Source organism: Trachurus japonicus, chromosome 10 (genome assembly GCF_045865225.1).
Source record: "Trachurus japonicus isolate A0001 chromosome 10, Traja_1.0".
Classification (NCBI taxonomy): Eukaryota; Metazoa; Chordata; class Actinopteri; order Carangiformes; family Carangidae; genus Trachurus; species Trachurus japonicus.
In genome coordinates, this window is record NC_140916.1 from 27168945 (window position 1) to 27193533 (window position 24589).

Sequence of the window (24589 nt, forward strand, 5' to 3'; positions counted from 1 at the left end):
GTGAAACTCTACAATCACCCACTAAAGCCTGTTCACTGTACAGATCATTATTTTTTATATAGAAGATGACACTGATTAATTTGTTCCCCACAGTAATGTGACATAGTTAAGGACAAACAACCGGTAATCCTCCTCAAATGATGTTGAATGTATTCATCTCTTCAAAGGCATCTCAAGTGCAGTTTTGAGGAACGCCGTGTTGCTTGTTGTTTTCATGGTAAATGGTCAACACGTGAAAATTGAGCTGAGAAATAGGTATGGTGGCTTTTCACAAAACGCAGGTCACAGTTGATGCAGCACGGACTCATGTTGAAAATCTAAAGCAGGACTTTTCACAACCAGCAGTTTGAAACTCAACTTTTCTTCTCAAGTTCATCCCTACAATGCTCCTCTGTCCATCTCTGTAAAAGTCCCCCTCACTAGTTGCTTCAGTGTGTAGATATGTGTGTGGAGCAGAGATCTGTTAACTTCTTTCAAAACCAGATGTCTCCTTTTGCTGCAATGTGTTTAAAATACAACAATGATTCAACTTCCTGTCAGTCCATGATGGTGTTACTCATCAGCAGCTCCTGACGGGAAGTTAGTTTTATATATTTCTAGTTTTAATCACACTGCAGCTTAAAAGCTTAAAATGAATGAATCCATATCACAGTAATCACTCATTTATCTATTGATCATTTCACTTTAAAGGATTTGTCACAAAACTGGTCTAAAATGGGCACACGAGTTTGGACTTTGACTTTTTTGGGGGGGGGTTATCTTTTCTTTCTAGGGTTACACCAAGAGTTCACAGCATAATTGTATAATGGCTTGGATGTCTTTGTAAATAAAAGTTGTCTTTGCTTATTTCCATTGCCGTGACATATTTGTCCTAAGAGATGAGGTTGTGGATTGTTTTTTTGTACAATAATGAGAAAAATATATGATTAATAGTCATACTTCATTTAAAGGAAATGACTCAGTCTGATGACTTCACTGTTGATCCAGTTCCAATATGATGTGTGCTCATCCTCCTTTAAACAAGACATCTGTATTACCAAAGGTTTACAGTATTTCATGTGCTTTGACTCGATCCTCAACCGAGGACCAAAGCATTTTTCAAAACATAAAGCTCAAATCTCTGAACAATGACTTTGTTGTTCACAACAGATCAACATTTACTATTCATTTAAACAAATTGCATTGTTTAGAGGCATGCAAAATAGTAAAGCACAATTCTCTACAAATCTGCACAAAAATCATTTGTATAGCCTATGTCTCACCGATCAAAACTGATAGGTTGATTCTCAGTGAAATTGTCAAACTCATCACACACACACACACACACACACATGCATGTTTGTGCTATAAATGTCTGACATGGAGTGTTTGTGACATCTACAGTGTTACAGTATGTAGATGACTGTGAAGAGGAACAAAGGTTTTGTTTGTTTGCATTTTGAATTTGCTTTTTCGATGTGGTCTTGTGTAATTTGTGACTATGGTGAAAAGGCATCTTTACAATTTGCCCATTGGCTCAAACAATAACATAACAGCTTTTCATTTTGTTGGTAGTACTGAAACAAAAATGAAATTGTTTTAAAGACGTGTGAAACTGTTATAACAATTACTCACAGTTTAGAGAAGGTAAAACTGTTTGGAAAAATGAAAAATCAACCAAAATGATTGAGAAAATCTGCTAAGGGCAATGTTCATACTATAGGTTTGGGAAGCATGGAAACTTGTGAGAATAAAACAGCATAGCCTACTTCACTTCACACAACAAAGAAGAGTTTTTCAATTGACTACAATGATGGGTGTAGTAGATGGAGAAAATCGACCAGATTTTCCACTGATGCTTTCTGTTTACCCAATTCATCACCAATGTAACATTGCTGCTCAAATAAATAGGCTACTACTGAGGTAGAGGGACCATTAATTGGCCAAAACTGAGCCTCGGTCGCCCACTAGTGATTGACCGTAGACAGTGCGTTTCATTTGGGACTGAAGACTGAGCGAAGAATCGATAGTCAGTCCGACGACGGAGATGGGTGTGGACTATTGGAAGTAATTATTAGTAATTAAAAATCGGATAAAATGACAGTTGAAGACTCGAGCAAGGGGTGACAAAGGACGACAGCAGCACACGACGAGCCTCGGTGCTCCAGACTGAGTGGAGCCAGCAGCAACTTCTAGAGCCGTAGCACGACCACCGTGAGACTCCTAACTTCACACACTGACATCAAACACCACTTAACAACACATGTTGTGTTAATTTGTTAGACGATCAGCTTTTCTTCTCAAATTTTAACATTTACGATGGTCATAATTCATCTGCAACTGTCAAAGATGGGGGGAAAAGTTCGTTCATTCAGAGCTCTTATTTACAAGGCGCAAGAAAATTGAATATAAATGTGTCGAGAATTTAAGCTCTGGATGTACTGTGTTTAGAACATAATATAAAATTGTGGTCCTAACTAATGTTGGGGTAATGTTATGTTTGTAAATAAGCGGCAGAGCTGTGGTAAAGTGAAATACAGAAGCGGGCACTAGTTTATCAGTGCAGCGGAGTGATATGTGCTCCGCCTCTCCAGTCTACTTGTCTCCAGGATCTGGAGGACATGGCACGGGGAGAGACGGAGGGAAGGAGCGGTGGGAAACCAGAGCAAACCAGCAAGAAAGTAGGAGCCGCGGCTGTAACATTCAAGACAAACCACGTAACCATGCTCTGCCTGCATTGTTAAAAGGTATGTGACTAAGCGACTGTTCAGTTAAAAGAGTATTGTTGAAGTTGAGGGAGCAACATCAGTGGAGTAGTGCGCTGGGCAGAGGCTCGCAGGGCTGGGCTAACTGTTAGCTTAGCATTAGCGTTAGCGTCAGTTGAGAGAAGTTCAAAAAGTTTGTGGAATGGAGGAAGAGAAGGAGAAGGAGGGAGAGGTAGAGCAGGCTGGCCGCGGAGAGAGGTGGGAAAACACTCCGTTTCAGAGACCAAACAGGAGAATAAGAGATGGAAGTCCTAACTTAGGTAGAGATAATTGGTATAAGGTGTCTAACTAAAACTTGTGCCTGAAACAAGTTGTGGTTTGTGAACGTTTTGCTAAGCTAGTTAGCAAATTGTCGAGGTTACTTCCATTAGCCTGCTACATACCAGGGTTAGCTCCCTCCTCTGAGCTGTGTGTATGTCATAACTGTGCCTGTTTTGTTGTTCAGGTGAAATATAACACCACCTACAACTACTTTTTACTTAATTTTTTTTTTTACTGCTGGATTTGTGTCTTTTTTTCCGATTCCTGTTCCTGTCTTTCTCTGGGTGGGGGGTGCTTAACACTTTACAGACTCGCTCTTCCATATTGTCTGTTCCCTGTACTTTTATACTTGTCAGACAGTTTTCACACAGGACAACAATATATTGTTCTGGGTCTTTTCAATAGCAGATGTCTTTATACACCACCTCTAAGCGAGAACGATGACATTACTCGCATTACAAGCCACAATGTGAAGAGGCCAACCTGTGAGAAGTAACGAGGCTACTTAAAATAGTCAAGTAGCTACTTCCGAATGATTTTCATTGTTTATCATATTCAGGTGGCTTCTTTTCCTCTTCATGTGGAGTGGTTTGAGGTTTGGAAAGGGCTTCATGGGAGTATTGATCTTGCCATTTGTATTTGCCATTTGGTATGCTGTACCTTGAACTGTTAAAATCTGACACACTGTCCATGGAAAAGCCACAGTTGTATATGTGGGGTAAATGTTGGTATGCCATTTTTATTTATTAAAAATGAATTTGTTTTAACACAAATCACAATCACAAAGTTAGCCATACCCTTTAGTAAATTTACAAAAAGGCTGATAATTGTTTATCTGACCACAAATCCTTTTCGGTTAAGGTTACAGTTAGTTTATACACTGAGCAGTCAATCATGGGCTTTAATTTTCCCCACCAACCCTTACTCAGAATGTGACTTCATAAAATTGTGGTCAAGGTTGATAAGGTTTTCAGTGCCTTTGATGATGAGAGCACAAAGAGATATCAGTGTGAAAGCTTATCAGTTTGTCTGGAGTATTAGTCATAGAGATTGAAATCAGCCTTTGCTTTCATTATAGTCGTCCATTCAGGCAAGTTATATCTACCCTGATCAAACAGTGTTTCTTCATGTTTCAGGAAGATCAGACATGTCCCTAAGTTGAAATGTATTACTTGTCATTGCTCACCCAACAATGAACTGATGAATCACTGCTGATCTAGTCTGAAAGAGGCTTGGTTTCATCTGGATCCCCGAGTGGGCACACTGTGAAAACAACTACCGAATCAGTCTCTGAATGTGAGGAAAGAAAAAGTCGGACCATTTACGAGCTGATCGGTTTGCCTACATGTCCTACTTTAGGTTTCCCTCCGCTTTCATGTGCACGTAGAACAATGAGCAGTGGAAGTGGGTGCAGTGCTGTTGGACAGCTGTGTACTGGAAGGGAGGGATGGGATGAGGGAGGAAGCAGCTCTTTGTGGTCACATCCTTTTTGCCGAGGGCCAGTTTCACAAGCCCCCAACCAGCTGCTGCTGCTGGCTACATGTGTTTGATGGTCTGCTTGCTCGGACTGCATGATATAGATTGAAGTGTCATATATCACAGCATGGTCTCTTTCATACAAGCACTTACAAGCATTATTTTGAAATACGGTGTCGGTACAGTCTTGGATGGAAACAGTAGTTTGAAGGGACAATTATTGGAGACATCCTGATGCAATACTTTCTTCTAAAGGAGGTGATTCATTGTATTGTGTTGCAACTCTAACTGAAACTAATTATTGAGCAATGCGATTGGCAAATCAGTACTTTTACCTTTAGTTTTTTATCACATCAAGAATATGTAAGAGAGCCAACATTTCTGTTTTCTTCATATTTGTCTTATGAAAATGAATTAACATTTTTATTTTGGTTTTCGTAGTAAGTTTTATTTTTATGGCTTTTGTCAGGCGACTTTCTCACAATCAGAGAACTGGAATTATTTAATCAATGGTAGTAGACCTCTACCTTTGAAATTAGCGCATCTCTAACGTCATCCTCACCTGTTCTGTGCACATTGTTAATCAAAGGAAGTGAATGTTACCTCAGCCCATAATTTGAATATAGTTAAAAATAACTTGTACTCCATAATATGCAAATGTATGAAACAGTTTATGGATTTGAGACATTTACCCCCTTACATCTCTAGTTAAGCAAAATTAAACCCTTTAATTTACTAATTAAAAAACGCTGTGTTTGAAAAGATACTCTGCATTGTGACACCATAGCTTTTCATACTGCTGAATATATATAATGTCTCTTTTACATAGTGTCCTGTAAATCAGCATGACAGCTTTGGTTGGGCCATTCGTCAGGCTGTGAGAGTGTTTTTCCTGTGTTTGGTCTTTTCATATGCATGGGTGTCTGCAGGTTCTGCATTCAACACCTATCAGATAATTGAGTCATCTTAGCCTCAGTGAGACTGAGGCTCTTTATGGAAATGATGTTTCAGATCAAACAGGGGACAAAGGGCTTTTTGATCATCCTGTTGACTAAGAATAGTGTTTGTCACATGCTGTCACATGCTTTTTAAAATATATTTGAATTGTAATATTATTTCCTAATGTTAGGAATGCTTGCTTGTTGAAATGTGTGTTAACATTCATCTGCTCTCTTCTGATTTGCAGGTGGCCGGTGGAGTGAAACACTGACACACTGTGTATCAGTTTATGAAGTCAGCCCAGAGAGCAGCTGGGAGTTGTGGATGAGAACCGGTCAATACTTCATTTCTAAGCCTGTCAGCTTGCACCAGTGAGACCTGCTGTAGTGTGTCACTTGGACAGAGGTCCTGATCTTAGCTCCTGCAGCCTGCACCCCCCTCCCGCCAGCAGTGGTGGTGACCCAGCTCCGGACAGCTTGCTGCAAGGCCCTTCCTGAGCAGCAGCAGCTGCGTCCTGCTTGCTGACTCCCTCCCTCCCCTGCTTCCTGTCCTTGGTCAGACAAGGCTAAAGCCTCCTCTCCCCTACCCCACCTCTCATCTCTGTCAGCCTCTCATACTCACACACACGTACGTTCACACTCTCAAGTGGTTTCATTTGTTGGCTACACGCTCGGCCACCAGTTTAGTCTACTAACACGATTTGGAGATCATCAGCGGGGGGCTTGGAAACCCTCAGCCCTCTCGGAGTGACCATCCACCACCACCAGGTTCCTATTTGTTGCCTTCACTACAGCCTTCAGGATGACCTCCCTGTCCAGTCTCTTTTCATTCACGGGCCCGGCAGTGAAAAGCCTGCTCGGCTGGAAGCAGGGAGATGAAGAGGAGAAATGGGCCGAAAAGGCAGTGGATGCGCTGGTGAAAAAGCTGAAGAAGAAGAAAGGTGCCATGGAGGACTTGGAGAAAGCCCTGAGCTGCCCGGGACAGCCCAGCAAGTGTGTAACCATTCCAAGATCGCTGGATGGACGGCTACAGGTCTCCCACAGGAAAGGTCTGCCCCACGTCATCTACTGCAGAGTGTGGCGCTGGCCCGACCTCCAGTCTCACCACGAGCTCAAACCCCTGGAGGTGTGCGAGTACCCGTTTGGCTCCAAACAGAAGGAGGTCTGCATCAACCCATATCACTACAAGCGAGTGGAGAGCCCTGGTAGGTACTTGTGTCAGGTTGCATGGTATCTGTTGTTCTGCAGTGTTAATGTTTGACACGCTCACTTTCAAAGGCAGCGTTTATCATGTCTAAACAAATTGTATTTAAATTCCCACCTCCTACATGTATTGGTGTAATTCTCCGGTTGTCAAACCTATTCTAAGATTTGCTCTTGAAGCATATAAATGCACGTTTTTGGAAAGGTTTTGGACGATTTTAATTTTGTTTTTAATGACTGGCTAGCACACACAAGGAGGGTTAGACCAGTGTGGAGCTCTGCACATCCCTTAGCAAGAGCTCTGAGTAAACTGTGGAGCTGGTAAACAAATCCACAAAGGTCAGGAGGCTGTCATCACACAGGCCTGTTCCACCCGCCCCCTCCATTTCACAGAAAATCAATATCACTAGCTCTTTTGGAGTCTTATTAGATTATATGCCTCAGGCACTCCAGATGGGGTGTGGCATCAGAGAGTGGCTGACTAAATGCATAAACCACTCAGACTAAACTCCAAGCACTTTCTCATCACCACCCCCGCGCTCCCTCCGCTCTGTCACTCACCCCACATCACGTACACTTATGGATGACCCTGGGGGGGGCGGAGGGGGCTTTCTGACACTAGACCGGTTTGGGATTGCCAGCTCTGTATTGACCAGTTCAAGGATATGGATCACATGTCGGTCAGAGGAGACTGCACGTCATATCATTTAAAGCAACACTGTGTGGTTTTGGAGGGGCAGCCTTGGAGCCATGACGCTGGGAGTCAGTCAGTAGTATGTAAAAGTCAAGGCTGGGGGAAAACACACTATCCTTTTGACAAAATTGAAAATGAAAATAAATATAGATGGCCTCTGTGTGTATATCTTCACCAAGGTCTGCAATGGCTGTTGTGAATCGCAGAGCTGTTGATATTGAGCAGCACATTGTATTTCTTAATGAAACTACTGCAAGACACAATGGGGTCAAGACATCTGAGGTCTTTTTGTAAAGATATGTACAGTGTCTCGATGTAGACGACAGCAATGGAGCATAATTTCTTTTAACAAAGTCTCTGCTGTCGCATTAATGTCAGGAGCACCATGTAACCTCTACTAGTTTAATTCATCAAGTAGATTATAGACAACCCTAGCGATACACATCTTCTGTGAGCACTTTGAGGCTACGTTTCCGAGAGCGAGCCCATCAATGGCTCCTGTTTGCATTAGCTGCATTTCCTTGTTAATAATGGAAAGGACACGTTATTAGCAAGAAAAATCATTGAGCCGTATACTTTCATTCAGCCAATAAAAGCCTAAGTCAACAGGTTTTCCGGTTAGTGATGGTGTGTAGCAGGCAATGCCTCCTTACATAAAACATAACCAGACTGTCTTATTAATAATTGGCACATACCTTTTGTTTGTGTTTGTTATTAATTTTCAACACGCTCAACTCATTGTCCTTTTCTGCCCTCTTCACCCCATCCTCCAGTTCTCCCTCCTGTCCTGGTACCGCGGCACAGCGAGTTCAACCCACAGCACAGCTTGCTGGTACAGTTCCGCAACCTCACCCACAACGAGCCACACATGCCCCTGAACGCCACCTTTCCAGAGTCCTTCCAGCAGCCACACAGCGGGGGCGGCAGCAGCAGTGGAGGCGGCTCTTTTTCCATCTCTCCCAACTCTCCGTATCCTCCTTCTCCAGCCAGCAGTGGTACTTATCCAAACTCTCCTGCCAGCTCGGGGCCTTCCAGTCCATTCCAGCTCCCAGGTATGTACCTGACCCTGGGAAAGATGCCAGCCTATTGTGTTATGCTCTTGTGCTATTATTGCTGTCTTGGTGCCAACAAGAGACTTTAGACTGTTGCTAAAGGTGATCTATGTTTTATAAGTTATACAAGTTACAGAAAAAAAGTGTGATAAAAGACTATTAGTAAAGCCAAGGGGAAGCCGGATTTGGGATTGTATCATTCATTACACTTGCAGTTTGGCGTTACTTGGTTGAAATAATAATTGTAGCATGAACTGACTGAATAGGTACTAAAATATCGTAATTTAAGCTTTATCCTTACAATGGTTTAAAAATACACCTACTACACTTCAGCACTGTGTAGTGAATACTATTTTAATACTATTTTCAAACTTCTTAGCAGAGCTCTAACCAGGTCAAGTTATTATATTTATCCAAATCAAAGCTACACCCCTAAATGAGAACAAAGGAAATGCCAGCTAAGCAGTGTCCACCAGAGCCAGGGCTGCTGGCTGCTGTCAAGGCACTAACTCAGTGGACCAGGCAGCCTCTCTGTCTCATGGAGACAGAGCAGACATATTCACATAAAGCAGTATCATTTAGCCAAGACATTCCTTCCTGTCGTCTTCAGTGGCCTTGGTATAGTTGGAAGAAGACTCAGTAATACTGTTCCCATTATACTTGTGCTTGAGCGTATGTTACTTCTGTGTGTATGTATGTGTGTGTGTGTGTGTCTGGTGACTAGTGCTCTATTCTGTTCCAGATCTGCTGACGCATCCGGTGGCTGCAGGCAGTCAGGCAGAAACAGTTTTTTTTTAATGCTAATTTAGGAGTTGTGTTGAAAAGCCGTGAACATCATTGTCTGCACTTGCAAGCAAGCTAATGGTTGAAATTTCCTCACTGCGATCTAAGTGGGGGTTTTCTGCATTGTTTTTTCCTGTGTGCCTCAGTATGGACTTGAAAAGCTCATGTTGCATCTCTGTTGGGAATGGGTTAGCATGTGGCTTAGCAAGTGAGGGATATGTGTAATCTGACACCATTTCCGGGGTACAGATCCTGTGATGATTGCCGGAGTCTAGGGAGGTGTGGTGTGTGTGTGTGTGTGTGTGTGTGTGTGTGAGTGAGTGTGTGTATATATGAGAGACCATTTGCCAGCAACAACAACTGGTCTCATCCTCACTAACTGCTCTCTTAATGTCTCAGCTGACACCCCACCCCCAGCCTACATGCCCCCTGATGAGCAGCTGGGCCAGGAGAGCCAATCCATGGAAACAAGCAGCAGCCTGGTGCAGCAGAACTTGGCCAGAGGAGGTGAGGAGCACCCACATTTAGGAAGACAAACCCCACTAATCCAAAAGAAAGAGTTCCCAAAAGTGAAAGTCTTAAGTAGTCATGTTTAAAGACGTAGCAAAACCAAAGGTCGTCAACAGCGGCTTGATGCGTGACTCAACCGCCCTGGAAAGTTTCAGCAATATTTTCTTGTCCTTCACATATTTGTGTTTGCAACTCAATGCCATGGCTGACGGTGCAAAAAAAGGCACCCTCCCCAAGGCATTCATTGAAATCGATGACGGAGCTGTCTGTTAAAAATGCCACTCCGGCCACTTGTGAACAGAACTTATAAGTTGTGTAGCAGTCCTTTAACAGCAGAAAGACTTACTGGTTTCAGGACAAGTAGAGTGGAGTAGTAAGCTCTCTACTCTGGCTGTAGGGTAGGCTGCCTCTTGATAATTGATGTGATATGTAAAATACTGAGAAATGTATTGTTAATGAGAACCACCTGCTGTAATTTGTCAGTGTATGAAAGAGTTAATGAGCTGCTTAGCTCTCGTCAACTACACTCACCCAGTTTGTTTACCATGTTAGTTAATGAATCATGCCCTGGTGGTCCTAACAAGGCTTTGTAAGTCAATGTAACGTATGAGCGTACTTAAATTTTATGTTCAGTTTTGTTTAAACTGGAAAGAAGTGTAACAACAGTTTATATAGATTTATATTCAGCATAAGTTCCATGCTGCCTAAAACCCACTGCTTTTATAAGATAAATCATAATCAGTGTCTCATGCTGTCTGGAAGATTTTGTCTGCGTGGAAATGTAATTTGCAAAGTTTGTGACTCACCTGTTTTTTTTTCTCTGAATTTCCCAGATGTGCAACCGGTGGAGTACGAGGAGCCGAGCCACTGGTGCTCCATTGTCTACTATGAACTCAACAATCGCGTAGGTGAGGCCTACCACGCCTCCTCGACCAGCGTGCTCGTGGACGGCTTCACTGACCCCTCTAACAACAAGAACCGCTTCTGCCTCGGACTGCTGTCCAACGTCAACCGCAACTCCACAATCGAAAACACCCGTCGACACATCGGCAAAGGTATCGCTAACACTCAAAACACCGAAGCCAGAGCCTTAGGATCAACATTTTACTCTTGCATGATTGTGTTTTGAGTGTCCTGACAGTCGGTTGTCTCTGTCTTGCAGGAGTGCACCTGTACTATGTGGGAGGGGAGGTGTACGCCGAATGCCTCAGTGACACCAGCATTTTTGTCCAGAGCCGTAACTGTAATTACCACCACGGCTTCCACCCCACCACTGTTTGCAAAATCCCCAGTGGATGTAGCCTCAAGATTTTCAACAACCAGGAGTTTGCTCAGCTCCTGGCTCAGTCAGTCAACCACGGCTTCGAGGCCGTCTATGAGCTTACTAAGATGTGTACTATTAGGATGAGCTTTGTCAAGGTAAGGCCTCCAGAGACAAACATGTCACACGTCTCATCGTCTCTTTTAACAAGTGGTCACATTGTTGGTGTCACTGTTGTGTAATTGATTGTGCCTCCTCCTCACAGGGCTGGGGAGCCGAGTACCACCGACAGGACGTCACCAGCACCCCCTGCTGGATTGAAGTGCACCTGCACGGGCCCCTCCAGTGGCTGGACAAGGTGCTAACACAAATGGGTTCGCCTCTCAACCCAATCTCTTCCGTGTCCTAATGAAGGGCTTGTGGAGCTTGGGAGACCCTTTTTACTCTTTTTTTCCCCCCCCTCAGTGATTTTATAATTTAAGGTGGTCTTAAAAGGCTGAACTGTTTACACTTACTTTGGGAAGGGATGTTGAACTCGGGCTGGAAATCCAACAACAGCATCAGCAGCCAGGATCCAGTTGTTGAAACTGAGTAACGTTATGAGCAGATACCTGGAGAAAGAGAGGAATAAGGAATACCCAAGTAGCAGTAACGACATGGACACACTACTGCTTGACAATGCTACAACACCTGCAAGAATTTGAGGGCTCCATTGTCAAGCTTGAATCTGTCAATTGTTAATTGTTCATCAAGTTTTAATGTTTTTCTCAGATGATTTTATTTCTCTGTTTGTGTAGTTCTTAATGAAGCAGGATTATTTCACTACTCTGCCTTATGTCCTACAGACAAATTGGAATTTTACTGAACACTTTTCTTACATTGTTGTCTCATTGTCAGATATTTACAAATAAGATGTAGACACGATTATGTTTACCATTAGGCTCAGATATAACAAATGCTTTCTTTTTATAGTCTGTACTGCTAGAAATGAACACTGAGCTACTGCTTTGTAAGGAAGTTATGTATGCCAACCTGATAGTTTTTGATATTGGGAGATCAATCACTGAACAAGTTTAACACACCATAAGCTAACAGTGTGAATGTTACATCTATTGCAATAGAAGTAGTCATTTATGATATAATCAGACAATGGACAGCATCATTATTACTGATTCTTGTTTGTATTCTCAAGCTCAAGTAAGAGTGACTGTATTTTCCATACTCACTGTATTAACAATATTGTGCACTCATGGATTTTGTGGAGGTATATTAAAGTTTGGCGTGGGTACCAAGGCATTATGTTGATAGATAATTGACTTCATTAGTTCAATGAAATAAACAGGTTATTTGTTAACAATGATTGCTTATTTTTCTGTGCTTCCGTCAGTGCTTTCTCAGTTTTGTAATTCATGGCAAGATGCCAACAAACAGAAGATACATTTTAATGTAGATGAACAGTGGAAATATGCACGAAACACCATCATGTGTACAGGTGTAAACAGATGTTCCACCTGAGACTATACTTGAGTGAGTAGCTGGTGTTGGATGCATGTGGATAAAGATACAAGCGATGCTTTTCTTACAATATTAGTTGGTAACAATCATGAGTTCATTATGTTTGATGCAGATTTTTCAGAACATCAATAAAAATATGTCCATATGATGTTAAAAAAAATGGTTAAAAGCATTTTTTACAATGATAAGAGGCCAAACAGAAATTACCACTGAGTTTTGAAGTCAGACAGCAACTCATGCAGATTACATGATCCTGCTTTCATGTCATGGTTTTGTCATAAACAAGACAACTTTGAAAGAAAATGGGATTTATCACGATCATCAGCATCAGTGTGAGCCTAACTGCGTGATGCTATCATTTTGCATATTCTGGAAAATACATACTAAACCATATCCTGACAAATACTGCAGCTGTGTTCTATAAATAGCCTGTGGGGTTAATAACAATGTGTCAGTTCAAAAGATGTCTGTTTGCTGCTGTCTTGTCTAAATCTGAATTTTCATAGTCAGATATTTTTAAAGTTTTCTTATTATGCTTCTGTTGAATTGTCAGGTAGATGCAAATTAATGTTTCAAGCTTAAAAAGTAATTAATCCAGATATAAGATGCACAGTGTCTCAGAAAGTCACTTTTGTAAGTAGTGTTAATCATGATCATTTCAGGCTAAGGGAAGCTTCAAGTCTTCATTCATATAACTGATGCTGAACTGTTTCTGGTGGGAAGATCACATCTGAAATATGTTTTAAACATCTGATAGTATAATGAACAGTAAAACATGCAAAACTTACATAGATACATAAGATAATATGACTAATATTTGTACATAAATTGTAATTGGTCTTTTGGATTAAACAAATATTCAGAATAATTTTGGATATATCTTAATACTCCTTTTTAAAAAATGTTTGTGCATGATTGTTTTCATGTATGCCAAATGCACATTATTTTGTTTGTGTGGTGGTAACACAGGGCTCAGGCTAATAAACGCAGTATTAGATCCTGACAACTTCCTATTGGTCCACGTTGGTCTTTACCGTAACTCTCCTAAAACGTGGGCCATCTTTTACAACATTTACTAAGACAGTACGCAAAGTTACATGTACAGACACTACCCAAACATTAGCAATCAAACGGAAATGTCAAGTTTTCGCTAATGTATCTTTCTAACTATTCCCGCTCCGACTAAAAGACTAAAAAACAGACAACATGTCGGTAATGTGTGAAATTGCTGTTGCGTCATTTTACCGTACCAGCCGGATGTGAGGTGGCTGCCGAGGAGCAAGCCAAAGATAAACACGTAGCCAGACGAACCGGGGCGAGGATAATAAATATAACTGAGAGGCTGCTGTGAAACTATCGAAATGGAGTAGCTGGCGATAACATACAGGTCGTAGCGGGCAAGGAGACGTCTGACGGATTAACCAAGGAGACATCGAGTCGGTGAGTCCCGACAGTCGTGGAGCTCTGACGTTACCAGCTAGCTACGGTTAGCTAACAACGGCTAACTAACGTTAACCCCATTACCTGTCTGTGGCAGGGAGGTGGGCTCTGCTGCAACACGGCGTTACTAACACCAACCTGCAGCTTTACCAGAGATATATGGGGTGAACAAGTGTATCTCTCTTTGAAAGCTGCCAGAAAGCTTGTTGAATGTATGAGACTTCATTTTGACACATTAGCTTGAATATTAGCAAGCATTAGCTCAGTTAGCTGCCCACCCTCCACCCCCCACCGGCACAGGAAGGTAAATGTTAGTGGGTAATTGCGTGGAAATTAGAGATTGACCAGTTTAACGCGTTGGTTGAGTATGAGACAGACATGAGACTACTAACATGAGGCAGTGATGGAGCAGCTGCTGCAGTGGGAGTGCACACAGTGTAAACTATTAACAGAGCATTGCTCTAAGTTATGTTTTACCCATTAAATCTAATAAAACCATTGTGAATTTGACCACTGAAATGTACCAGTCTGTATTAGGTTATTGGATCAAGTGGTAAACTCACTAGTTAGTTAACATGTAACCCTGTTTTTTGCACCAGATGTTACTCCAAGAGCCTGAATGTATCTCTGTTTGTTCACCATGCATAAGTTAACACTTCCAAACAAATGTGGTTAATGTAAACCCCTGGATGAAGAAACTCTTACACTAATGTGTTTGGTACTGAGTGACATGGCTTCATTTGCAGGGGTCAACTTTTATCTTGTGTTGTTTCAAATACATCACTGTCTTTGAACTGCATAGTGTTTGCAGTCAATCTCTTTGCATTATTGAAGTTTCCACCTGGTTTCCACAGACTCAGTCCAGTTTACATCAGTGTCAAAAGGTGTGTTTTTTTTTGGCATTGGTTAAGCAGCATACAGCTAGCCTGGTCATAGGCTGTAGTGTAATTTGTGTGTAGATGTTGTTGTCAGATGATTGAGCCATTTATTTACACAACAAAATCACCTGTTATTGGTGCAGTAATTACCTTGGTGATTACAGATTGTTGTTTGGCCTGTTCTGCTGTTTGAATCCCTTTAGGCAGATAATACATAACAAGCTCTTCAGAAAGCAAAGCAGCAACTTGAATAGTGACAACAAGCAGCTTGCACTCATTTTACTTCCGTCACTTGTTGCCTTTCTTCAAGTCTTCCACTCCCATAGAGCAAACAGGCACTGCTCTTTAACGAGCAATTACAAATATGGCAGGGCAGACACAAAGGATCATTGTGGTAATTATATTTCAAATTACACCATGTTGGTGATTTTATTATATGTAAGTTTATAGGGATGAATAGTTTGTCATGGACTGGGAGGCCTCCAGAAAAAGAACGTACTGGGTTCTGGCTGTTGGTGAGGTTTATGTGGTATTTAATGAAAAGGAAAATGAAATGACTTCAAATATCCTTTTCTTTTTTTTTAAATTTCTTTGTGTCTATTAATAAGAAACTCTGATTGTGCAACAAAGAACAGAACTGGGCAAAAATGCATTTAAATATGCTGCCCCCCTTCGAATGGACTAGAATAACTTGTCACAACTGATCCCTATGGGGGATTTCAAGTTGATTTTAAAGGCTTGAGAAAAGACCTCCCTTGGTCAATGTGATTGCCTTAAAAATTTTAACTGGTGCTTTTTTTTTATTTTAGAAATTGTATCTGAATTGTAAATGTTTTTGTTTTTGACATTGCATTTCATATAATATTTTCACGAGAAAAATTAGAAATATTTCCTTCCAGCGAAGCTCCACTTGTTATTTGCATGTTGTTCCGCTACAGCAGTCAGCTCTCACATGCAGCGTCTTTCTCCTTCTCCTCGTCTTCCCCTCCACAGTTTCTGTAGCTGAGTCCAAAATGGTGCGAGCGGCCTTGGTGACTGCCACCAGTCTGGCCCTGACTGGGGCTGTGGTGGCACATGCTTACCTTCTCAAACACCAGTTCTACCCCACTGTGGTCTACCTCACCAAGAGCAGCCCCAGCATGGCGGTAAGAGCGATGCCAGCAGTGTCTAATCTTGAGTATTTGAATAGATTACCCATGTTATTATCTTTTTAAAGTTGACAACATTGTCCCACATGTCTTCTGTTTGTTTCTGGTATCAGGTGTTGTACATTCAGGCCTTTGTGCTGGTGTTTCTGCTGGGAAAGTTCATGAGGAAGGTCTTTTTTGGACAGCTAAGGGCTGCAGAAATGGAGGTAGGGTACTTTTTATATTCATTGATTGATTCATTGCAATGATATACACTCAGCTTTTGAATTGAATGCATGATGTGTGATTGTAAATTGAACAAATGAATCTAATCCAACTCTATTTTCTGCGCTTCATTATCCACATCTCCCACCAGCACCTCATCGAGCGCTCTTGGTATGCGGTGACTGAGACGTGCCTGGCGTTCACTGTGTTCAGGGATGACTTCTCCCCTCGCTTCGTCGCCCTCTTCACACTCCTGCTCTTCCTTAAGTGCTTCCACTGGCTGGCCGAGGACCGGGTGGACTTTGTGAGTGATGATAGAGACACAACTTCCTCATCTTACACAGTATACTTCCTGCAGTACACCGCCACGTAAAAAGGTAGAAAGGAAACGCGGGACACAGGATGGAGCAGATGTGTGGTGTGTGGAGAGGCGGCGTGCCAGAGTTTGAACAAACAATGTTACGTGACACTTTGCAGCTGATAATTCAGTTACACATTGAGTGTCAAAGTGCCCTTACTGTGCTTATATTGGAGTTGAGCAAAATAAAGTGAAAAGTAAAGCGAGAAGGCTTTAGGAAATTACTTTCACTTGTTTTTCAGTCCTTAGTCAAATATTGACATACGATCATTCAGTTATTGAATAGACATGTGTGACTTAAAGTAACATTTAAATAATGTTTATTTCCATGATATTCCAACAGATGGAGCGGAGTCCTAACATCTCCTGGGTTTTTCACATGAGAGTATTATGTAAGTACATGTTATCCACTACATTCAGTATCATTCTGTCCAACTGTCTTTGTTACTCTTACTCTTTCACTTCCCTGTCTGTATCTCATTTCCATTGATTCTGCTTTTGAAACAAGTTTTTTTGCTAAATGAAACTGTATGTAAAGCAGCCAGGTGCTCCACACTAACATTGATAAGTGATACCAACATCTGATTGACTTGGACTGGCACATCCCCTCACACAAATGTTGCTGTGTATTCCCTGCAGCTCTCATGGGACTACTGGGTGTCCTAGACTTCCTGTTTGTCAACCATGCCTGTCACAGCATCATTACCAGAGGAGCGTCGGTCCAGCTTGTTTTTGGATTTGAGGTTTGTCATTCTTGACTGGAGTTGAATTAAGCTCTGTTTTTAAACAGTTATTTTATAAGCCTGTGTTGTAAGACCCTCTTTTTAAGATAAGGTCTCTTCCCTCCTCTGTCAGTATGCCATCCTGCTCACCATGGTGCTGACGACCTTCATCAAGTACGTGCTGCACACAGTTGACCTGCAGAGTGAGAACCCCTGGGACAACAAGGCCGTCTACATGCTCTACACTGAGCTCTTCACAGGTACAACTTCAAACTGTGATGCTGTTTTACTTCCCTGTATGTAAAGTCAGAGATGCTATAATGTCAGACATATTTCCCTCCTTCAGGTTTCATCAAAGTGCTCCTGTACATCGCCTTCATGACCATCATGATAAAGGTCCACACCTTCCCCCTGTTCGCCATTCGCCCCATGTATCTGGCCATGAGGTGAGCAGCTTTATCGCGTTTGTGTTTGTGTCAGAAGATTCATTATGTTGTTTCTTCCACCACTGTAGTTTTTGCTAGTAAATGTCTGATTGGTCACTTCTAAGTCTTAATGATACTGTTTCATATTTATAGCCATATTCACCCTTTTTTGAGTATTTAATCTAACATTAAATAATGAAGGCATGTTTTAAATTGTGTTGTTTTGATTCTCCATCAGACAATTCAAGAAAGCAGTAACGGACGCTATAATGTCACGGAGAGCCATCCGTAACATGAACACACTGTGAGTGATGATTTTCTGTTTGCATTGTATTTGTAAAAAGAAAAAAGTAGAATATTATTTATTTACACCATTCAGTCACACAAAAGTGGGATTTTAATTTTCATTGAATGACAGGGACTGTGTGCAAATTAATGATTTCTCTGCTTTGTGTAAATACTCACTGCCGTTGCCTTATTCAGTATATTTAAAGGGACAACGAAGAGTTTTGGAAAGCAAAGTGTTTTCACACTACATTTCCCATGAGCCTCTGCGCGCACGGTGAAATTCTTGGACCGGCGCAAGATGGACGAAAGCGAAAACATTTGCCAAGAATGTTTTCATTGATCAAGAATGAAAGTCGGAGCTTCGAAGACGATCACATACCGTCGTAGTTCCGACCATAAATGGCAATTCGGCTGTGTTATTCCCATGACCCACTGGGCAGCGTCCGCGAAACCGAAAGCCACCCACTAAATAATAACAAAATAACGATAAAGACAAAGCGATATATTTATCGAAAATGGACCCATTAAGAAGTGTGGGTAATGTAGATTAATCCATGTTAATATGAGACTTTTTTATAACCAAATACAAACTCCTCGTTGTCCCTTTAAGGTGCACAGATTTAGTTTGGTTTATCTTTCTTATCTTAAAGTTTGATAATGACTCAGTGTTTTGTCTTGTTGTTCAGATACCCTGATGCTACTCCTGAGGACCTGCAGGCTTCTGACAACGTCTGTATCATCTGTCGAGAGGAAATGGTTACCGGAGCCAAGAAGCTACCTTGTAATCACATTTTCCACTCAAGGTAAGTCCTGTGGTAAACAGCCTGACTCAGCAGGACCGACTCTAGACTATAAACAAACAAAAAGATGTCAGTCAGCATCTTACTATCTAAACTATTCAGAACAGAACAAGCCATTGTGGCAAATTCAACTTGACTTACAACCAGAGCCTTTTGGTGCTGTGACATCATGTTGATGTTTGCTCTCGGTGCTTCTAGCCTTTCCTATAATTTCCCTGTTCCCACCCGTTCCTCCACAGCTGCCTGCGCTCCTGGTTCCAGAGGCAGCAGACCTGTCCCACTTGTCGCATGGACGTCCTCCGAGCTTCTAACAACAATCAGACTCCTGCCCCGGCACAGGCTCCGCCCCCCGCCCCGGCCGCCCCCGCCAACGCCCCCGCAGCCCCGCCTCCTAACGGTGAGGATGAAAACTGGTTTGCATGAACGCAGCCTCTGTGTTCCCGCCGCTATCGGCGTAGCGAAACCAAACGTCCGCCCACGCTGCTGGCAGCGCAGTGCGTCTGTCATGCGGCTGTAAAACACCAGCTCGGCAAGAGCAGAAACATTCTTTTGAAACTACTTATGCAATGCTGCACATTCCCATACCTGAGAGGAATATTTCACCTGGGTACGTTTAGCTCTATTGCAGACATAACGTAGCTTCACACCCACTCCTCTCAGGACCGTTGAACTCGGAAAAACATCTCTATTCATGGGCAGATCGAGATGTCCCAAGTTTATGTTTGGCTCTTTTAAACGATAGCACTCTGAGCCTCCACACTCGTTCATCTGTAGATTCTTGGCTCTAGCTCATCACTACATTTAATAGAAAGTACTCTGTTCTCCATTTGTTCCTGGCTCAGTTAGTGAGCAGTCTCCAGGTGAAGTTCACCTCTATGCAGAGTGTTAATTACAGTATGTCGTGAAACTCACACCGGTAAACACACATTTGCAACCTTTCTTTTTTTGTGATCAATTTTTTATTGGATTTTTTTCAATTTTTTGTTAAATAAAACTGAGATGCAGGCAATAAATGTCAGAAAAAAGCAAACACAACAACAAAAAGAAAATGAAAAACATAGATGAATCGAAAAGCAAAAAGAAAAGAAGATGACATCAATTATTGAATTACTGATAGAGATATTGTTAACAATAATAGAGCAAATAAATCAACACCTAAATATAACTACTTCCATGTCTGTATGTTAATAAATAAAGGTACAGATGAGAAACAACGTACACTGTAGGTTGTAGAGGTGCTGGCGATGGATAAAATTGAAGAATGAAAAAGAGCAACGCCTTTGTCAAGACTTGACAAAGGCCGAACGGGCCGAAACATATTCTAATAAAACTCTCTGCAACTGGAGCTGAGTGTGCGGCCGGCGTTCCTCTTTTTCTTTCTTTTTTCAATAAATAAAGGTACAACACCTAAACAGGTTTTAAGTGCTTCAGATTCTATATTAAAGGCACAGTGAAGTATTTGAGAGAAGAAAATAAAAATAAATAAATGAATGAATAAATGAATAGAAAACTAAATATTTGCCTGAACATTTGCACCCTTTCTGAGAATCTCTTGTGTTGCGTTTCCTCCCCAGTGGCTCCAGGGATGTTACCAGGCTTTCCTCCTGGCATCTTCCCCTTCTGGGGTCCCTTCCCTGCGGTGCCTCCTCCGGCTGCAGCAGCAGCTCCAGCTCCCGGAGCCGATAACGCTCCACAGAGCAGCACAGAGGCCACGCAGGCAGCAGGTGAGGACGCATCGTACTGGTCGGTCCATGGATGTAAAATAGAGGATGTCCTGAGATGATCACGCTGTTCCTAATGTGACGGCATCAGCAGCTCGTCGTGTTTCATCTGAGTATTATGACATGAAACATAACTCATCACTGTGTGACCCAGATACTTGTATTAGTAGGTGGTTAATTGACACAACATTGTAGCAGCCTAATGGGGCCATTGTCTCATTAGGAAATAATTACTGATTACTATAATTGTCTACATGGTCTTTGCATCTACACAGCTCATCAGAGTCTTTTATGTTTCCGCCAGGCACCAGCCAGCCCACGTCGTCCACTGCAGACGCTGCTACAGCAGCAGCTGCTCCAGGATCAGCAATCCCAGGCTTCCCTTTCTCCTTCCCTCCTCCTCCCTTCCCCACTGCACCATGGCTGCCCATGCCGCCACCTCCTCCTTTTGGTAAGAACACACACACACACACACTCACACTCACTGCTGCCCTGCAAACTGATGACATAGTTAACTTCTTCCACCCTGTTGGTCCCAGTGAGCCTGTCGTCATGTCAAACTAAATAATGAAAAATGTGCACTTTTAGCCCTATGTGGATGAGTAATCATCATATTTTCTTACTTCTCCAATCAGCCTTTTTTAGGGAAGTGAAGAGCAGTGTCATAGCAACGCACTATCCTTTTTCAAAGTGTATATGTATGACACTTTGTCCAGTCTGGGGGTTTTTTCTCAGCTGTGAATAGATGCTAACTTGTTGTTATCCTGTAGAGTGAGAGCAGAGACCCCATATGTTTTGTATCAGAAGTGAACACCCTCTATGCAGCTCTCCTCCCGTCTGCAGTCCAGTTTACCTTCTCCTCCTCCTCTGTCCTCCAGTGTCGTCCATGCCTCCACCTCCTCCGTCTCTCTCGCGGATGTCTGAGGAGGAGCTGAGGGAGCTGGAGGCGGAGGGCCGGCGGGGCCTCGAGGCTCGGCTACAGTGTCTCCAGAACATCCACACCCTGTTGGACGCCGCCATGCTCAACATCCACCACTACCTCAGCACCGTCGCCACACTCACGTAAGCCATCCTCTTGCCAAGTTGAATTAAAATCATTAGACTCGTATTTTCTACATTATTGATTTCAAGCGCATTTGGAACATGTCAGTGCTTTTTGCTTTTTTTTTTCCTATAAAGATTTAAAGGGATAGTTGGACATTTTGGCAAATTGGCCTATTGCCATAATCCCCATAGTTTTAAGAGTAGGTAGTACCTTTAATTGTCGGTGCAAGCTATTTTTAGAATGGCGGAGCAGAGCCGTGAGTTGCTCAGAGCTATGCTACGGAGGCTAATGGGATTTCTTGGTTTCCCTCATCAAACTCATCAAATACACAATCTTCGTAGCGTAGCTCTGAGCAGCTCGCAGCTCTGTCCGCCGTTCTAAAAATAGCTTTCACCGACAATTAAAGGTAATGAACCTACTCTTAAAACTATGGGGATTATGGCAATAGGCCAATTTGCCAAAATGTCCAACTATCCCTTTAAATCTTTACAGGAAAAAAAAAAGCAAAAAGCACTGACATGTTCCAAATGCGCTTGAAATCAATAATGTAGAAAATAGGTGAAAGGTAACAAACCTACTGCTATGACTATAGGGATTATGGCAATGGGCCAATTTGCCAAAATGTTGAACTATCCCTTTAAAGGTGAAAAGTACAAATAAGTGGTCACGTGTGGAGAGAAAGTTTTCAGCTGAATGCTTCATTGTCCTTTTGCTGCTGTCTCTTCCACAGTCCTCCTCGTGCTGAGGGCAGCACAGGAGAAGCCAGTGGGACGAACCACACTGCTGCATCGTCTGCGGCCGGCGGCAGCTCGGAGCCGACCGACCAGGAGAAGGACTCGGCCGGCTGTAAGTCAACTGACGGTTCCCATCAATCACACACAAACAAAACAAATACTTTTTTTTCTCCTTTTAATCCTCATTTGATATTTATTCCACTTCTGCAGTCGATCAAGTGAACGGCGCGACGGTGTCCTCCCAGCCCGCCGACTCCACCTCCGCCGCCTCGGACACGGAAGGAAAAGAAGACGGAGGAGACGACGGGGCCGGGTACGACGAGGACGGAGAACCCAACGCGGCGGAGCTGAGGCGCCGTCGCCTTCGCAAGCTGGAATCGGCATCGTCGTCGTCGCCGTCACCCCCTCCGGACAACTGATCCACGCGCTCCACGCTCGGGACATATCGCTCTCGGACCAATAGGAACTCTGAGCTGATCGATCTTCATCGCCTCTCTCTTCTTCGTGGCTCTCGCCTTCCACAGGCTCAGGTTTCTAACTGTGTCAAGTCGGACTCAGGCCGCTGGGAGACGCAGCGATCTTTAGCGCTTATCTGGACTGTTTCTGTCAGCAATAGCGCAACTTTTTTTTTTGTTCTTCCCCCTTCCATCACCGTTCTCCTGCTCAGAGTGACCACCGCAATAAGAGTACAGCAGGCGTTCTCAGTTTAAAGAGGTGGAGGAGGATTTCTCCGGTCACACCCAAACGTTCGGTCGATGTGAGAGAGATGGGATTTGGATTTTTTTTTTTTGTGTGCTAGTTTTACTGTCAGTGACATCTTTGCCTGCACTTTTGATTTCTGTTTAATTCAGCCGTCTTCAGTATAAACGTGGCCCCGCTCACCACATCAACATGTTACACAGAACCTGGAGTCGGATCCAGTGAATTCAAATCAAGGGAATCTAATCATTTGCTTTTTTGCTTTCTTTTTTTTTTTCTCCTCCTTTAACACACATCTGTTCTTCTGTCTCCTGGTTTCTCCACATCGCCACTGCAGTCACTGTAACATACTGATTTATTTGAATGTGTACATACTGTATAGAGTTTTAATAGGATGATCTGTACATAATGCAGAATAAACTGTTTGACTGAAGTGGCGGTGGCACAGCACACACGTTAGTTCTTGTCTGTTCACAACCCGATACCAATGAGGTAGAATGTGTTGAAGTGAAGCTCATTCACTGTGAGCTCTTTTCCTGCAGACTCTCTGTTGCAGTGCTTTAATGTTGCCATTGAATTAAAGATCAGCCTGTTGATTTCACACTCACATCACTCACTGCATATAAATCCACTATTAGGTCTGTTCATTTTCTTACTTTATAGGTTTTAGTTGTTCTTTTGTTGCAGATTCAAAACAAGACAGGAACGTTTCTCTTGATACCACCTTTTGAATTCAAGTTAATTTGGAGTTAATTTGTAAAAACTGAACACTGTATCTTGTCTTCATTGTGTGAGCGACCTGTTTCGTATGAGGGAGCTGAAAAACCAAAATATGGTGTGTAGACCTTCTGTCAAGTGTCAGCAAGTCAAAATAACCAAATTGTGTAACGTACAGTGGAATGCAAACGTCTGGCTGACCCTGGATAAACCCTGTGTTTTTCTGATACTCAAAGTTCATTCTTGACGTTGGAAACCACAAGCTCCATTTAGCAGCTGTTGTGCTGTTTTGGGGCATATTGCATGTTCTTCCTCAGTTCAGTTGACATGGTGTTCAATCACAATATTGTCGCTAATCTGCATGAAGTCCAGAAAACATTTGAGAATAGAGATTTCTACATTCCCATGACAACAGGAAAACATCATCTGCTTAGGAGGATCATGGAAAATGAAAAAAGCTCAAGAGCAACTACTAAACTCATGTGGTTGGGGTTTGAAATTATTGCAGAGAACAAATCTGAATTCTATTTTACTATATTTCTATTAATCCTAACCTTTTAAAATGGGTCAGTCTCAGAGTTGAGTTGTTTTGTGAAGCTGGTGCAAACTTTTTTAGATGTAGCCTCTAGTTTTCACTGAGGTAGCATTTTAAAAATCAATCTCAGATAGAAAACTGGCCACATGACATTACCTGTGGTGTAGTGTATGTTCAGCTGACATGTGTCCATCTGTCTGTATAATTAACACTAAAGCTGTACACCAACAGAGTACATTGGTCGTCTTAGGGTCAGTTGTGACCCGCCAGTTAAAATCACCTTCAAAGTAAACTGCACACCACATAAGATCACACAGACTCACACAAGGACGACACACCACACACACACACACATACATACAGACATTGAGATTGTGTGCTACTGTTTGATCTCAGGTGCAGGTGTTAGGTCACCTATCCACGACCCCACACTTGACT

General features: G+C 42.5%; 2 protein-coding genes across 4 annotated transcripts; both read left to right on the forward strand.

Annotated features, from left to right (window-relative positions):
* The first annotated feature begins 1955 nt into the window (after positions 1-1955).
* On the forward strand, positions 1956-12279 carry smad5 (SMAD family member 5). Of its 3 annotated transcripts, none has more exons than XM_085788497.1 (7): positions 1956-2193; positions 5668-6624; positions 8090-8368; positions 9551-9658; positions 10495-10716; positions 10824-11080; positions 11188-12279. In XM_085788497.1, the coding sequence occupies exons 2-7, from the start codon at positions 6222-6224 to the stop codon at positions 11329-11331; spliced, it is 1413 nt and encodes a 470-aa protein (XP_085644623.1). In that variant the 5' UTR covers positions 1956-2193; positions 5668-6221; the 3' UTR covers positions 11332-12279. The 3 variants fall into 3 exon arrangements, with proteins under 3 accessions (XP_085644623.1, XP_085644621.1, XP_085644622.1); XM_085788495.1 differs by lacking the exon at positions 1956-2193 and adding an exon at positions 2572-2726; XM_085788496.1 differs by lacking the exon at positions 1956-2193 and adding an exon at positions 2572-2660.
* Positions 12280-13703: 1424 nt separating this feature from the next.
* syvn1 (synovial apoptosis inhibitor 1, synoviolin) lies at positions 13704-23332 on the forward strand. The gene is made up of 16 exons (XM_085788498.1): positions 13704-13877; positions 15749-15900; positions 16017-16109; positions 16259-16411; positions 16809-16857; positions 17105-17208; positions 17321-17447; positions 17534-17633; positions 17851-17916; positions 18587-18703; positions 18940-19097; positions 20275-20424; positions 20726-20872; positions 21300-21483; positions 22197-22312; positions 22411-23332. The coding sequence occupies exons 2-16, from the start codon at positions 15769-15771 to the stop codon at positions 22617-22619; spliced, it is 1905 nt and encodes a 634-aa protein (XP_085644624.1). The 5' UTR covers positions 13704-13877; positions 15749-15768; the 3' UTR covers positions 22620-23332.
* The last annotated feature ends 1257 nt before the right edge of the window (positions 23333-24589 follow it).

What these genes read in the sequence shown, in the direction of transcription:
- smad5 (XM_085788497.1), top strand. Translation starts at nt 6,222, where the DNA reads ATGACCTCCCTGTCCAGTCTCTTTTCATTCACGGGCCCGGCAGTGAAA. An exon ending in CAGTCCATTCCAGCTCCCAG is followed by an intron (nt 8,369 to 9,550) that starts GTATGTACCTGA and finishes TTAATGTCTCAG; the next exon opens with CTGACACCCCACCCCCAGCC. An exon ending in TTAGGATGAGCTTTGTCAAG is followed by an intron (nt 11,081 to 11,187) that starts GTAAGGCCTCCA and finishes TCCTCCTCACAG; the next exon opens with GGCTGGGGAGCCGAGTACCA.
- syvn1 (XM_085788498.1), top strand. Translation starts at nt 15,769, where the DNA reads ATGGTGCGAGCGGCCTTGGTGACTGCCACCAGTCTGGCCCTGACTGGG. An exon ending in AGCTTGTTTTTGGATTTGAG is followed by an intron (nt 17,209 to 17,320) that starts GTTTGTCATTCT and finishes CTCCTCTGTCAG; the next exon opens with TATGCCATCCTGCTCACCAT. An exon ending in AATCACATTTTCCACTCAAG is followed by an intron (nt 18,704 to 18,939) that starts GTAAGTCCTGTG and finishes GTTCCTCCACAG; the next exon opens with CTGCCTGCGCTCCTGGTTCC.